The sequence below is a fragment of the Convolutriloba macropyga genome, chromosome 9, assembly GCF_964194025.1.
Source record: "Convolutriloba macropyga chromosome 9, txConMacr16.3, whole genome shotgun sequence".
Classification (NCBI taxonomy): domain Eukaryota; kingdom Metazoa; phylum Xenacoelomorpha; order Acoela; family Convolutidae; genus Convolutriloba; species Convolutriloba macropyga.
Genome location: NC_134476.1, coordinates 12324406 through 12342279, shown reverse-complemented (window position 1 = coordinate 12342279; position 17874 = coordinate 12324406). Strand labels below are relative to the sequence as shown.

The 17874-nt window shown below is 34.8% G+C and overlaps 1 protein-coding gene across 1 annotated transcript; it reads right to left on the bottom strand.

Moving 5' to 3' along the window:
• Window positions 1–4428: 4428 nt before the first annotated feature.
• On the bottom strand, window positions 4429–7256 carry LOC142346043 (pyridoxal kinase-like). The gene is made up of 2 exons (XM_075398527.1): window positions 6917–7256; window positions 4429–5370 (listed from the first exon to the last, which is right to left on the bottom strand). The coding sequence occupies exons 1-2, from the start codon at window positions 7100–7102 to the stop codon at window positions 4591–4593; spliced, it is 966 nt and encodes a 321-aa protein (XP_075254642.1). The 5' UTR covers window positions 7103–7256; the 3' UTR covers window positions 4429–4590.
• Window positions 7257–17874: the final 10618 nt, after the last annotated feature.

The following is a 17874-nucleotide window of genomic DNA, read 5'->3' as shown; positions in this document are numbered from 1 at the left end:
GTGAAACACTCGATCAATACAGATCTAACGCTCCATGATCCTCTCTAGAGTTTGTTCCCCAATCAATCAACCTTTTTATAATAACAAACCCATTTCCTGTTCTACAAAAAATATATACCGTTTTTCCCGACTGTACACAAGGTTTTGTATATATCACAAATTGGATTTAAAATACACAATTCTTGAAATAAAAATTTTGCTGTCAAAATTTAAAATCTATCATTATAGTTTTGCGGTTTTACGTTTATTACATACATTTGACGTTCTAATAATCACAAATTACTCTTCAAAAAAACTTTCATTTGCTACGTAAAGCATATCCGGCAGGTCGCCAAAAAATAGCCGCGATAGACGCCTGTGGCCTTCCATGGAACTGAAATAACTAAAGATAGACAGATTGACCACCAGTCCTTTAATAAACCACTGGACTTTTTGGGTTAGATTCGGACTGTCATTTTTATAAGACACATACGCTCTATTTAAAAAACAATATTTCGAATGAAAAACTTAAAACTCTAATACTCAAGAAATAGGACAAACTTAGATGCACACTAATGATCTTTAACTAGCAAATGTTCTCAAGATTCAAAAGTCATTAAGTGAGTTCAGAAGTCCTTTTGGGTGAGGCAAGTCAAGCAATTGACCTAAAAGCAGAACGAAAGACATCAGGCACACGAATTTTAACTGCAAAGCAATAAAGTCACTGAAATTGAAAAAATCAATGGTCGCAAGAATAATCGATGGAGACGAATTAAAATTCATAGCAGGACGAGTCTTGACGTACAATTCAAAGAAATTTTATTGACTAAACAAAAAATTAGACCCTAAACGGACTATGAGTGAATAGGGAGAACCATTTGGACGAAAATCAGGTAAAACAGAAAATCAACGTCAAAATGCCACTTGTGAACAAAACCACTAGCAAGAAAATAGGTTCAAACCAAAAAATAGGCCTAGAATGAACTATGAATGGATTGGGAAAACCATTCAGAAAAAAAATCAAACCAAAATCCAAACCAAAAAAGCTCCCTTTGAGATTGTCACTGGGCGCGATCAGATAGTATTTAAAAGGGGATCGAAATCCTGAGCGTCAGAATTATAAACTTCTCTTTTCTCCAAACATTTCTATAAAGTCGTGAAAACTTTACAGCTCTTTCTAAAAAACCACTACCGATAAAACGAATTTTTAAAACTATTTTAAAACTAGAGTGAAAAAATGCACGCCGCAAAACTACTCGCTTTTTTGCTCAATTTCTTTTCCGCTTTCTCGCTTTTTCGGCATGACCAAAATCACTACTCAAAGTTGACTTCAAAAATCATGAAAATGTGTGAACAGATCTTTAAAAAAGACAGCGCCCCAATACAATTCAAATTCTTTGAATTGTAAAAAACCACGATGTCACCAACAATAGCCGCTATCGCGTCTCGACTGTTAAAAGTTAAAACAAAACTTGATTTGGACAAAACAGTTGTTTGAATTTCATCAATAATCGCGACAAAAACAAGACAACAATGTAAAACCGACCATCAGATTCTGGTTAAAAATACAATTACTTATGATTCAACATCTGAAAAATGAACACAGCATTCATTAATAAACTTTAAGTATTTAAGAGCTTGGAATTTAAGCATGAACAGTTCTCAGCTTTAAGGTAAATATGTGCACACTCATACAAATTTTTTACAGAACATGAGGATTGAGCCACAGATTTTAAATTCAGTAGCATTCTTAACCATCAGGAAGGTTCCTTAAATTTGTTAGCGCAGCTCTTGCAATAGATTAAAATCTGTAACACAGCTATCAAATGATAAACTTCTTCGAGAACATTTGAAATCAGCGTACCAAAAAAGCTTCCATTGTGAATGTCACTGGGTGAGATCAGATGGTAAAAAAAGGATCAAAATCTTGAACGTCCCAATTATCATTTTTTTCCTCTTTTCTCCAAACATTTCTATCGCGTCGCGAAAACTTTACAGATCTTTCTAAACTCAATATACAAAATTATAACAAAATTGGCATATTGCCTAAAAATTGCTCCAATAGCTTCATGGATCATGAATCTCGAAATATCACAAAAATTAAAAAAAACATCTGGTGAAAAAATCGGTTTCTTCTTACTTTTTTGATGTCCTTTGCTGATCTAGATTTATGAAATCTACGTTCTCTAAAGGCCCTCATAGAGCGTTACAGTAGAATGATATCCCTCAATTGAACTCTGAGAGATTACGTCTTTTTGAGATAAAGTCAAAGAGTGTTAAAAATATTTACAAAAGAAAACCAAAAAACAAAAAAGACACGAGCATAATTCAAGACAAAAAATTGCATGGATGAAGGAACGGGGATAATCTGATTAAACATGGGCATGATTTCACAAGTCATGGCAAAAAATAGACAAAAAGACGAGAAAAACCCGTTAATAATAATAGCTTCACTCAGCTGTCGCTAACTTAACAATTAAACATATATACCTTCAACACAAAATTAGCAACACAAAGAGACAGATTTACTCAAAGACACAATTCCTAAGTTTCGAAACGTTTCCTCGTACTAAGACATTTTTTGACATGAAAATAACACAATAACACTGAGCATTAAACCGGGAAAGAATATGTTTAAACCGCGAGAAAAATGATCATTGTGAATAAATTCTACTTTAACGATTAAATTTTAACCATCTACAACTTTTTTGTATTACAATGCTGCCTAAAACATTGTGGCTTAAGCTGAAGAACCACACTATTCCTGAGTTGAAAAGAAATCACTGCTGCCGGAATAAATAATGAAATTGTTCAATCCTAACAGATTTAAAAATTAGTACGGAAAAACAAAAGCAAAACAATCCATTAGTTTTGGTTCAGGGTCGGCTCTCAGGTTTAGAATAGAACAGGTCCAATTTTCAATTGTCTGATGGAAAAGGAAAAAAAACTGTTTCATTTTTACGGGAAAACATTGATGTTCCTTTGCAACTTAAACATTACTTCTTCAATGAAAAGTTTGCTTGGTACTGAGCATTAAATCAGAAAAACAGGCAACTGATTAAAATTAAATGTTTTTCTACTATAATTCATGGTTACAATTTTTGTATATTTGAGGGATGATTGTTGTACGCTACGATTCAGCAATGGCTTTTATCCGTCTCGTAAAATATGAGAAAATTATACGAGAAAAACTTATAGACCTCAGTGATTGTTTAACACACAATTTTTTTTCGCTAAATTTGTTAATAGCGTCACAAACAAGCGCTTGCTGAAATCGTTCTCATTAGGATCAACAATATGTGTTGTCAATTCGTGCGGATGATTAAAAAATCAATGAGCAAAATTGGATGAAGGAATGATAAAATATTCTCACGTGTGGCATGTGATTGTTTAACTGACATGTGATTGCGTTTATAATGTTATATATTTAATCTTAATGGCTAGTCACCCTCTGATCAAGCTACACAAAAAACGAGCAATATTTTACAGATACCTTAAATGCACATGTGAAAAATATCTGTCTTAAATGTTCCCTCAATTTTTATACATATCCAATATGAGCATGTCTTCGTTTGCTTTCATAGCAGCACATACAAGAGAATATTATTGAGCCCCCAAAGTTATGTGCACTGCAATTCCAACTGTTTCACTACTAAAGACTTAATTTCACACCATTTTCCTAAAACAGCCAACTACTGTGGGATGCAACGCCCCTGATGGGCGGAGAAATTCTTTTGCAGCCTGCTTCAACCATATGGCTCAATTGTCTTTGCTTTAGCAAAGAGTTCTTTACCTGATTTTAAAAAATTCAGTGCCCTTTCGCTCTGACTTCGTAATTTAAACAGAAACCGACTAAAATCGAACGACTTGCTCTCGAACGGCAGGCTGGGCAATTGAATTCGTACAGGCGTAGCTTACAAAAATCCGATGCCTTCATTTTTCGGGTAGTTTCAAGTTGAACTTAGACTGCAATCACATTTGGCTTTTTGCTTAAGGTAAAGATTTTTTATTTATTTTTAACAGTGCACTTTTCGTGCCTTCTGTTAAGACTGCGAATTAATGGTATCACGTTTGTTATCTATTCTCGGATCTTTTACGTTTGTCCCCCCCCCCCCCCCCAGCTAGTGGGTGCATATTATTTGCAACCCCCAGACGCACGTGCCATATTTTTAATTAATGATGTACTATGTAATGACACGTGCTCTGTAATGTTGGGGGGGGGGGGGCGTTAGTAGTAACAAAGCTATACACCCTGACTCACTTTTTGGCTCATCTTCCCCAAACAAGTTTGATCATGCGGACAGAAAAAGAGCCAAAAAGTGAGTCAGGGTGTATATGTTTGTTACTACTGACATACTTGGGGGGGGGGGGGGGCACAAACGGAAAAGATCCCTGTTCTCAATACAAAATTTGTCGCTTGAACTCGTCTGATCACTCGACAAAAATCCGTAATGATAATAATTAATTCATAACTTTTGAACTGCGGGCTATACTCAGAGCAGATAGTAAAAGTAGCAAAAATATAGTTCTAATTTTGAAATTTTGAAACATTATCAAAACTCCTGATACATGAGAAAATCTAAATATTAAGATTAGAAATAGATCTAAATATCAGAGAGTTTTCAACATTGTTGTCCGAAACAATTTTTCTCCTTTCTCGATAAAACTTTTCGACGCTATCAATTTCAGCTCTGGAGGAACCCCTTTACAAGCTCCGTTATGATGGCTGTTTGGAATTTGCTCAGACTGATGTTGCATAGTAGTTGTTAGAACTTTATGAATTGTTGACACCGCTCGTTCGCAAGCCTCGCCACAATTACTAGTCCCACAAATATCACACCACGCTAGGAACAACGCACTGAACAAGTCGCCGGTTCCCGTAAACGGGGCGTCAATTCTCGGAAAATCCAATCTAGCCCGGTTTATATTTCCGTCGTTTAGCTTACAGCTGCAAATTAGAGTTAAATTATTTCCATCGTCGTTATCACCTTCATCATTTAGAGCTATACTGCTCAACACGATTGTTTTGGGTCCCATAGAATGCAGTTTGTCAATGGCCACAAGAGTGTTTTCTAAAGTGTCGCACGGTTCACCCGAAAGTTGTCTGAGTTCAAAATCGTTCGGGGTGATTGCGTCAGCAATGGGTAATACTTGATCCCTATACACCTGGACTAGAGATTCTGGAACGTAGAACAACCCGTTATCACCCAAGACTGGATCGCAGTGATAAAGTAAAGACGGGTTGATGAGTTTCAGCTGTGATATTTCGTGCGATACCTGATTGAGGAATGATTCAGACCCGATGTATCCTGTGAGAACGTGGGAATATTTGTTGAGGTGATTGGCAGCTAATCCCTCCATCAGGCTCTTCAAGTTCTCACTGCGTAAAATCTAAGCACAAGATGACAAAACTAGGAGCATTTCAAAAAAAAATAAAAATTGAAAATGTTTTTTTATCTATTCTGTTCCCCCCCCCCCCCAAGCTTAGTGAGCATAAATTTTTTATGATCCCAGGCGCACGTGCTATTTTCTTACATAGTAACGTGCTATATAACAACATATAATTTGTAACTGGGGGTCATAAAAAACACTGGGGGGGGGGGGGCAGAATAGATCCTTTTTTTACGTTCATAGATTATGACTCTCCACGATTGATATTTTTTACACCTTTATAATGGTACATATGCATTATAATGGATAGTCCCATGTCTTACTAGAGCAAACAAACCACAATCATTAGCATTCCAAAGGAAGCATAAAGTTTGTTCACGCACGGTATTGAAAACAAATGATTTGTTCACGGGGAAACAGTTCTAAGACTTTTTTGGAGGAATTATTCTTGTTAAAAATAGTGGCACGTTTCCTAATATGTGGTTTCATATTTCGGCAAATCCGATTTCGTTACGTGTCGAGTTTGAAGAAGAACGATGACAAAAAAATAATAATAATGAATTTCTTTGATGGAGGTGTACAACATTTAATCAGAAAATAATTAAATCGTCACCTTTGGTGCTGATGTAAATAAGTTTACTAATTATTTTCATATTAAATGTTGTACACGTAAACTTATTTACATCAGCATCAAAAGTGACGATCGGCCAGCACTGAAGCGCTTGTGAGTGACCGGCCTCAGGGAACTATATCATTGTTTTAATAAATTCCGAAAATCAACGTGCAACAATTGATAAAACTTTAAATTTTGTATGGAATAGACTAGTCATTTTATACATACTTAAAGAAAGACATTTTCCAAGGGCCTAAATTCATTTTCCAACGAAATTCATTTTCCAGCGCCTATAGACTTATAGAGAGGAGGCAAAGGTCCAGCAAATGATTGCCGGGAAACCCCGAGAACAACTCAACACTGTGGTAATATAAAGTTGTAGAAAAACGCTTGAATCTATTCTGTTCCCCCCCCCCCCGCCCAGTTTTTTACTCCCCCAGTTACAAATTATATGTTGTTATATAGCACGTTACTATCTAAAAAATAGAACGTGCTTCTGCAGGCGCAAAACATATAAGGCTAGTAAGCTGGGGGGGGGGGGGGGGGCAAACAGAATAGATCTAAACGCTTGACGTTTTAATGATCAGAGCTCATCCCAAAATTTTGTCAATTTACGACTATCGTTGATTGGATTTATAAATAATCAAAGATATGAGTTCTTTGCCTTTTAGAGTACTGCTTCGCTTTCCGATCAACAATTAGAGCATACGATAATGATACTAAACTCCTACTAAAAAATTCGACAAAGATTATTCTGATAATCAGATCAACCAAATCACGTGCAAATTTATTTTAAATTTAATTTGAAGCTATTCGGTTTCAAGAGAGGTTATTTCCATTACTTTTAAATTTTACGAGCATTTCTTGTAGAGAAAATCAGCTCCTGGAAAATAAAATTGAAGGCTAAAAAGATAACGATTCAATTATTCTAACCTGATCTTTACCAGTGACAACCGGATACCCCGTATGGTTAGAAAACTGGACACTGTTAACTGGATCCACCTCAAAACCCAGCAGTTGGAGGGGGAACACTGCAGCTTTGTTTCCCACGCACCCACTCACCACGTGACTTTGGATCGAGAGCACACGCCGACCGCGGGCACCACCACTACCTGTCATTATAGACCCTAGTATATTGCTACAACAGCACAGGAATTAGTGATTGATCAATCAATAATCCGTCACCGGCTAAATCAAATTAATCTTCTCAGCAACACACCAGGCAAAAGAATTCCACGTTATCTGAAAAACGATAGGCAATTTGTGAGTCTTAATTCGGCACACCAAGATGAATAGGGAACTGACTTCCTGCAGTTTTTTTCCAAATTTTCCGGAGCAAATATAAAATTTGATAGAGAATGATTTCGTCAGAATGATGCAACAAACTGTAACACGAGACGCAATTACTATTGGAAGATATATTTTTCAAAATCTTGCATGCATAGAACTTTCGGATCCAGGAGCTTTATACTTGTCAGCTATATCGTCAAACAAGGCGGCTCTGTAATATGTATTTGCACATTAAGTTCTGACCCCACTCATCCTCATTTTTGGCATAAATGTCTACCAAATGAGGACCAGATAGAAAACACCCCCAAAATTCAAGTATAGATCGCCTCCAACGCAAATAACTCAATTGAGTAAAAAAAATACCGCATTAGATTTATGAGATCAGCCATTATTAAGAAAGCAAGTCAAGACAAACGACAAAATCAAATAACAATAACGACAAACATTAATTACATCCACAACTTTATGTCCATTTTTTTTAAACAGAAAACTTATTAACAAGGTCAAAATAGCTTCAGATGAAACTGAAACTAAACAAAATAACTTGTACTTCCCTAGAGTAGATATGGGACCACTCCATGATGGGCTCGGTAACAAATAGACAAAAAAAAAACAAAAAACAGCAAAGTTAAAAAATTGGCTTATATTTTTAATTACAATTAATTTCAAAGTAATGAAAATCATTAGATAGCAATTGAAAACATTCAACATGTATATAGTCACATACACCACTATAGGAGGGCATCAGGACCTGTCATTTTTCAATTTTTAACGCGGTTGCAAAAAGAGCAAATAGAGAAAACAAAAATTCAGTTGAAACTTGCGACGACACCCTGTGGTAAAGCCATATTTTGGCCCCCAAAAATGTTCAGCTGGGCCTTCCTCGAACGCCAATGATGTGGTATGCGACCTCTCAATAACGACAATAGCTAACAAGTAGACAAAAAAGACAAGGACAAAATTAGTGATTTTGTATTTTTCGATAATTATTTTCAAAGCCATTAGCTACAGAATGCAATAATTAAATAGGTTCTTTTATTCGTCCAGAGAAAGCGCTTGAGACCTGTAATTATTCAGAATATGTCTTACGTCTACAAAATAACGTCAAAGAGAAAAAATATTGCACAAAAGCGTTCAAAAAACTGGTGTCGAAGCCAGTATATTCATAACGAATTCTTCAAAAACGTTAGACTTTGTATCCTTGAACCTTCCCATGAGAACAATAATGTCATGTGACCTGTAAATAACGTGACTAGGTAACAAATAGACCAAAAAGCACAAAATTCCAAAGTCAAGTTTTTTTTAATTTTTGAAAACAATTGTTTTCGAAGTCATGAAAGCCAACAGCTATCTACTCAAAACGAAATATAAGCTCATTTATTCCTCCGTAAAAGACCAATGAGACCTGTCATTTTCCGGGGAACTGTTAAAACCAAAAAAATTGTGAAATCTGGTAGCATCAAAGTCAGAAAACCATAAATTAAAGCGTAAACAGCAAAAAAAATAAAAATTTCAATTCAGTAGAAAGAATAAATTTCTTTGCTGACAGTCAGCTAGAACTTGACCAAATTAAGAGAAAAATAATGGCAAAGTACAATAGGCCATTTTTTTGGTTAAAAATCAAACATTTTTAAAAGTCAAAACGACAATAATCTTTTGAGTAAAGAAATTAGATAAATTGATTTGAACCTGCTTAGGAAGCCAAATGGACCTATCAAAAGGGAGCTTTCATTTGAAATGTTCTTTCTTTAGTTAACATAAAAATGATCAAATTCTTAAAAAAGACCGAATGATTACAATCAGATTTATGTTTGGATTGTAACAGTCCAGGATTGGACCAAAACAAGCCTTGTTATAGCTGATTGTCTATTAAGAACACTCAATTGTTTCGAATGTTGTAGATCTTGATAATCTGTTCGTTGAAAGATCAAAATAAACAACGCGTTTTTGATAATCATAAAGTTAGCAAAAAACGGCAGAAATTTTAATACTACACTACACTCAATGGAGGTGGAAGTAGCACTAGCTCTCTTAGTATTTTACAAAGATTGTGTTAGTTGTTTTTGGGTGTTACTTCCGGCAAATTTAATCAAAGTGGACTGAAGAAGATTATTTCAGACAATTCTTGATGAAAGAGGCTGAATCTTCAATTATTTAGCCAAAATTTTAGCCACAAAAAATTAAATCAAAATAGTCAAAACTTTTCTGCCTTTAAAAATAAAATCATTAGTACTATTGTTAACAAATTTTACATATTTTAGCAAAATTGACAAAACTCCAAGCAAAAACTCGGGAAAAGGTGATAAAACTAACGCAAATCGGTCTAAAACTCAAATATTAAACCACGATAGCTCCCTCTAGAAAACGAAATTCAAAAGAAATCTTAATTCCATATTCTACGCTGGATGGGCTTTCTAATGATACCACTCACAACTCTACGATGAATATATCGATAGGCCAAAATTGACTGAACAAACAAAACAAATTTGAGTATATAGTTCCTCCCCCTTCAAGAGGGGTCGGAGCAATAAGTAGATAATTGTTCCGACCCCCACTTTAGTGGGGAGGGAGGAACTATATACTCAAATGGGTTTTTTGTTCAGTCAATTTTGGCCGATCGATATATTCATCGTAGAGAGTTGTGAGTGGTATCAATAAAAAGCTGGTACACCCTAAGTAATGGATATAAAAAGATTTTTTGAATTTAGCTTTTTACAGGGATTTATCCAGGTTTAAAGTTATGTGAATATTCGACAGTTTTTATTCATATTTTCAGCAATTTTTGCTAAAAATTGGCACAATTTTGCTAATATTATTTAAAATAGGTTGAAATTCTTAACAGTAGAAATTTGTTGTTACTGTAAGAGACAGAAGTGCTTTGCTTAATTGTTCGATTTGAGTTTCTTTGGCTAAAAATTTTGATAAAATTTTCAAAATTCAGACAATTTTCAATAAAAATTGGGCAAAATATGCATTTTTTGTCCAATTTGTTTAAGTTTGCCGAATGTGGAGACTTAAAAACCACTGACATAATCTTTCTAAACTCCAAAAGAGAGCTACTTGAATCTCGGCGCCCTGTAAAAGTCTTCTGGAATTAATATTTTGCCGTTTTCTACAAATTTAACTCGATAATTATACAAAAAAAATCATTTTTTTTATATTTGAAGTATTTCACTCAAATGGTCTAATTCCGAAACCATTGATACACTTGGGCAAATATTTTGGGGCACAGCAAAAGCAGGGATAGGTCTGATATTATCATGGACTCTTAAAATCAGATATTTTTAAATTTTAAGAAGAGCTTTAGTAAACTTTAACTGAATTATGGTGTTTTTTCTTCAATTTGTAATCTTTTTGCACTCGGATTACTAAGTCTAACAATTCAAAAGTCCCAATGGCTTCTGCAAGAGGTGTAGGTGAACATGTATCATGCATTCGGTTGTTACCTAATGTCTCTTATGTCACTGAATATATTTGTTAGGGAAATTTCAATGATTTTTTGAGCTTGTCAACTTTTTTATATTAATTCTGTCAACTTTTACCTTACTTTCAGTAAATACCGGTCAAAATTTTTTTCCTATAAAATACAAATTAATATTGTACCGGATGGTTTCAACAGAACGGTATCTTGGCTTTGGTACTACGAGTTTTCTTACAAAATTTTGTGATTTTTGTGCATAATTGCCCAATTCTGCCGTTGTTTTTGTTTCTTTGGCAAATTGTTACGTTATCATTACTTAGCAATCTATATGAAAAAAAAACAGAAATTAAAATTAAACATTGTTTTAAAATATGATTGTTAGGGCTGTGACAACGTTCTCTTCCAGAATTTGGTAGAGCCTCTTTTATTGTTGCCTCGAACTTGTAGTTAATTTTTGTTGTCGTATGCTAAATAATGGTTACTTAAAGTACTCAGTGAACATCTATTGATACATGAACTAACTTAATAACTGATATCGATATATAGCGAATGCTTTAATTGACAAAAAAGTTTTTCAAAAAAGTAAAATTATTCTTCAACTTATCCCTTTTTCTGGTTTGCGATTTTTTTCGTAGTTTTCGATGTCGTAACATTTTCGCAATTTAGCCTCATTATTGGGAGATTTCTTTAATGTTTTGTCGAAGAAAACAAGGATTTTTCTGTTGTTCGAAACGTTTTGACTGATGTCTTCAGGGCTTAAACAATTTGTTTCGAATTTTTGCGAAATTTAGATACTTTTCAGTTTTTGTGGTTTTTTGCTTTCCTTTGGAAATGGTCGTTTTGCAAAAAGACTTTATGAGTTTCAAAGGAGACGTAAAGGAAGATTTGTTTTCTCGCAGTTAAAATTTTATAATTTTAGTAGCTTCAACACTGTGGTTTATAAAAACTTTTATTTCAGCTTGTATTTAATGTTATTTTATAATCTAATGACTTTGTCTCACTAAAAACAGGTGCAATTAGTTTTCAAAACAGTTGCAAAATAAACTGTCTACTTTTAGTTGAAAGCTTATGTAGGCCCTGATTTTTGAAAATTTTTGTTTTTTCAAAAAAGACAAAGGATTTCTGAGTTTTGCCAATCTTATTTCTGTTAACTTGTAGCTTAGCAACCCTTTAGACAAGTCACATCTTTTATCTAATCAACTTAATTTTGTTCTTTATAGCGGTTTTAATTTCTTATTTTCCTCAAATGGTGTTTGTTCTGGGTACAACAAGTTTTCGTAAAATATGCGTCATTTTTGCATACTGGACCAATTTTGTAGGTTTTCATTTTTTTCACAGTATCACAATAATGCGCGAATCTCTGGTGATTTGACAAAAACACAATTAAATATTCGTAATCTTTATAGTGAACAGCTTGAAATTTAATTGCTCCGGACATAGTTTTGCAAATTTTTTTCGTGCAAATTTTTTTTTGTGCATTTCTTTTTACTTTTTGCCTGTATTTGTCGTTATTTCTGTAGTCGTGTGACATATCCAGGATCAAGAAAGGCCTCAATCACTCCCTAGGGCGGTATAAAATAATCTTTTGATTATTTCATTTGATGCATAATATTTCTAATCAGTTTGACATTAATTCTTTTCAAAACAAGAACGTTTTTTAAACTTTTCCCTTTTGTTCATTTCTTGTGGACTTCTTACCAAGTCGCATTGAAGAAAAGTCCCATATTTTCCTCCAATGGGGTACAGGATAATCTTGTTTAGAATAAGTTTTTTCTGATGGCATTTCGATTTGATTATTACTCGTTTTCAAAAATGGACAACAATTTTGGTCGTAATTATTATTTGTAATTAATTGATTTTTATTATCGTTTTTTCTGGTAGCCACAGGTCTCATCCGCCCTCTAAGGTAGATTGTTTTGCTCATTTAGTGCTTTGTTGAACGATATGTTGATATGTTACTTTTTTATCTCTTCCTCATTTGGTAGACAATTAAGTGAAAAATGTAGACGAGCGGCGTCGGAATTTCATGTGCGAACGCACATTACCGAGCCGCCTTGTTAGGCTTTTGAACTCTATGAACGCCAACTTTGCTGCTAATCCAAGCACAATAGGCCGCAAGATGAAAAGTTATGACTACTTTTTGGCAATCATTGATCGCCTAAAGAAAGTTTTGATAAAAAAGCGTTTGAGAAAAACTATCCCAGGAAAGCTAATAACAATAGTTTCATTCTTCAATTTTGAAAATTTCAGTATCCGAAATCTGCAGGTAATGAAATATCGAGTAATGAAACTAAAAGGAGCAGAAATTTTTTTTCATTAGAATTTTAAAGTTTTATTTTTTCATTAACAAAAAATTAGCTAAATGAATATAAACTTCCGGACTTATGTTCGTTCAAATATGAATTAAAGAATGAAGTGCAAACATCTAAAGTACTTTAGTAGTAAAAAATTTGTACGGTGGTAACGTATATAATTCTATTTTGACCAGCATTCGACCATACAGGAAACCCAGATGCAAAACGGCAAGAATTGCTTAATATTATTAAATCTATGAGATCTTCAAGATATCGAAGCCTCGGAACCAAAATTTGTGAAGGAATAACTTTGATAAAACAACAGACTAATAAGGGCAGTATTGTTAACGAAGCTCTAACAGATATTTGAAGAATAGATGTCAAGATGTGTCTCATTTTAGAATCACTATCACTTTTGGGAGCAGATGAATAGCATCAGAATTTTTATTCACCTCAGAATAGACATCAGAAGACGTCTCAGAAAAGCGTAAATTGTTAGTTGAAAAACAACAAATATCCATATTAAAAAGTAGTTATAAATCAAAAGATTTGAATTAATTCAATTATTTCTCCTCTGGTGTAAGTGACTTGGGCTCAGCATTAGCTAGGGAAATATAAGTTGATAAACCAAGTTGTTTCTCAATATAATCAACCTCTTCTTGAGTTGCACCCAATTTATTCACAGATGGCCCTCTTTCCGGAAGGGGAGGTCGTTTGAACACTCCAGATAACTGGAGCTCCATCCAGACTATATGTACTAAACCCAGAAGGGTTCCCATTCCAATTGACATTCGATAAGTACGCAAGATTGATTTAATTTTGGGCAACATTTTGACACCGGGCAGACAATCATGAACTCGGTATTTCGAAAACCTTCTTAATATAACTCATATGTGAAAACGAAACATAAACCTTCTCGAAAAATGAATGGAACTCATAGATTGGCTACATTTATCTGAAAATAAATGATAGAATTCACTGGCACCACAATAACCGTGCAAAAATATTTTAATTCCAATGTTACGTAGGATGTATTTCATGTTTCGGATCTCTCCCCCCCCACCCCCCTCCTCCTCCTCCCCCCGCCCCAGTTTAATGGGAGGGATACAACCGGAAAAGATAACGCGTTTTATTTTGGACGGTAGCGCATTTTTAAAAACTCAATGTCAATTCAACGAATAGAATACTCAGCTTTTCGAATGGAACTCCCAATGAGAAATGAAACTCAACACGGCAGAAATAATCACGCAAAGGACAAATTCTATAAAATTACCAGATGAGGTTTGGATATGCGTGTCAACCTTCGATGAGGTTTGGCTATGCGGGTTTGGCTAAGCGTGTCAACCAGCCAATAACCACGATTCGATTAAATACAACAACACGTTAAACAGGCTAGCTGAGAACACATTGCTCTTAAAAACAAGGCTTAGCGTTTATGTGTATGACAAAAACATTTTGAATTCATAGTCAAAAAGCAAAAAGGCACGGCTTGAGCAAACCACTCACTAGTTTTAGAAGTATACTGAAAGGCAAAAGTAAGTTAGCACCCTCTATTTTTTACGAAGTAGAATTTCAACTTTTGAGGCAACATTACTCCACCTTTAAAAAACATTTTGAAAATTTTTCTACCATTGATCCCCTATACTAGTCCTCTTGACTACCAATGAAACTCAGATAAAACTAAAGTTGCCACAAGATCACAATTTATTCACATCAGTTCTCTATAATGTTTAACACAAGTGCAAATTTAGCCAATGTTGAACAAACCTAAACAAAACATCACATCTTGTGACAACTTCTTTTTATTGTGGAACTTGGATAAAGTCAATCAAATTTTAATTGGGATTTCTGGTAAGTTTTATCTGAATTTCATAAGTAGGCGAGAGGACAAGTGATGGGAATCAATGGTATACAAAAATTGAATTTCCACTTTGTTAAAATAGGGGGTGCTAACTTACTTTTGCCGTTCAGTATAGAACTACCTTTGTTCAATTTTATGGTAGATGCCAACTTTTAAAATTTTAGGCAGTTTCCTTTCAGCAATGTTTTGGAACACTCTTTATAATCAGTTAGAAACATTTACAAAATCGTTGCTTTTTAATAAAGTATTGTAAAAAGCAGCTGTTTTATAAGGTCTGTTTACACATTCAGGTCGTTGAGACTTTGAAATCGGACCAACTGGTAAAGATCGAGCGCGTCAAATCACGAGTCTTTCCCATTATAACCTTAGCTTAAAGGTCACATAACGTATAGTCCCCACCCAAATTACCGTAAATTAACCTTACTGGAGGGGGCTATATTTCTGTGTGGGCGGTTATATTTCGGGAGCGTCGTTGGCTGTAACCACTAAAAAATGTCAGCAATTTGGATAACTAAAAACCAGCATGCGTGTCAACCTCCGATGAGAATTGGCTATGCGGGTCTGGCTATGCGTGTCAACCAGTCAATTACCACGATTCGATTAGGTACAACAACACGCTAAACAGGCTAGCTGATAACACATTTCTCTTAAAAACAAGGATTAGCGTTTATGTGTACGACAAAAACATTTTGAATGCATAGTCAAAAACGCACGGCTTGAGCAAACCACTCACTAGTTTTAGAAGTATGCTGAAAGGCAAAAGTAAATTAGCACCCTCTATTTTTTACGAAGTAGAAATTCAATTTTTGAGGCAACATTACTACACCTTTAAAAAACATTTTTAACATTTTTCTACCATTGTACCCTATACGAGTCCTCTCGACTACCAATGAAATTCAGATAAAACTCAACGTTCACTTACTAGAAATCGCACCTGAAAGTCGCCACAAGATCACAATTTATTGACATCGTTTCTCTATAATGTTTAACACAAGTGCAAACTTAGCCATTATTGAACAATCCTAAGCAAGATATCACATCTCGTGACAACTTCTTTTTATTGTGGAACTTGGATAAAGTCAATCAACTTTTAATTGGGATTTCTGGTAAGTTTTATCTGAATTTCATAAGTAGGCGAGAGGACAAGTGATGGGAATCAATGGTATACAAAAATTGAATTTCCACTTTGTTAAAATAGGGGGTGCTAACTTACTTTTGCCGTTCAGTATAGAACAGCCGTCGTTCAATTTTATGGTAGATGCCAACTTTTAAAATTTTAAGCAGTTTCCTTTCAGCAAAGTTTCGGAACACTCTTTATACTCAGTTAGAAACATTTACAAAAGCGTTGCTGTTTAATAAAGTATTCCAAAGAGCAGCTGTTTTATATGGTCTGTTTACACATTCTGGTCGTTGAGACTTTGAACTCGGTCCAACTGGTAAAACTCGAGCGCGTCAAATCACAAGTCTTTCCCATTATAACCTTAGCTTAAAGGTCACATAACGTATAGTCCCCACCCAAATTACCGTAAATTAACCTTACTGGAGGGGGCTATATTTCTGTGTGGGCGGTTATATTTCGGGAGCGTCGTTGGCTGTAACCACTAAAAAATGTCAGCAATTTGGATAACTAAAAACCAGCATGCGTGTCAACCTCCGATGAGAATTGGCTATGCGGGTCTGGCTATGCGTGTCAACCAGTCAATTACCACGATTCGATTAGGTACAACAACACGCTAAACAGGCTAGCTGAGAACACATTGCTCTTAAAAACAAGGATTAGCGTTTTTTTACGACAAAAACATTTTGAATGCATAGCCAAAAAAGCACGGCTTGAGCAAACCACTCACTAGTTTTAGAAGTATGCTGAAAGGCAAAAGTAAGTTAGCACCCTCTATTTTTTACGAAGTAGAAATTCAATTTTTGAGGCAACATTACTACACCTTTAAAAAACATTTTTAACATTTTTCTACCATTGTACCCTATACGAGTCCTCTCGAATACCAATGAAATTCAGATAAAACTCAATGTTCACTTACTAGAAATCGCACCTGAAAGTCGCCACAAGATCACAATTTATTGACATCGTTTCTCTATAATGTTTAACACAAGTGCAAACTTAGCCATTATTGAACAATCCTAAGCAAGATATCACATCTCGTGACAACTTCTTTTTATTGTGGAACTTGGATAAAGTCAATCAACTTTTAATTGGGATTTCTGGTAAGTTTTATCTGAATTTCATAAGTAGGCGAGAGGACAAGTGATGGGAATCAATGGTATACAAAAATTGAATTTCCACTTTGTTAAAATAGGGGGTGCTAACTTACTTTTGCCGTTCAGTATAGAACAGCCGTCGTTCAATTTTATGGTAGATGCCAACTTTTAAAATTTTAAGCAGTTTCCTTTCAGCAAAAATTCGGAACACTCTTTATACTCAGTTAGAAACATTTACAAAAGCGTTGCTGTTTAATAAAGTATTCCAAAGAGCAGCTGTTTTATATGGTCTGTTTACACATTCTGGTCGTTGAGACTTTGAACTCGGTCCAACTGGTAAAGCTCGAGCGCGTCAAATCACAAGTCTTTCCCATTATAACCTTAGCTTAAAGGTCACATAACGTAGTCCCCACCCAAATTACCGTAAATTAACCTTACTGGAGGGGGCTATATTTCTGTGTGGGCGGTTATATTTCGGGAGCGTCGTTGGCTGTAACCACTAAAAAATGTCAGCAATTTGGATCACTAAAAACCAGCAATGAGAAAAAATTACTGAAGCCAAATGCGTCATCAGATAATACCGCACCAGAAATACACAAGCAGAACTTAAACAACTAGGAAAAACCTAATTTTAAAAAATCAGTTAATGATCAAAAAGAGCTTCAAAATTTAAAGCACTCAAAACTGCCGAGAAAATTAAATTATGAATCAACCTTCAGTTGCGGAAAAGCACAGTTTTCTCACCTCATATTTTTAAGCAAACTTAATTCTTCGATGTCCAACAACCTGCGCAAATTGTTCTCAAAACCAC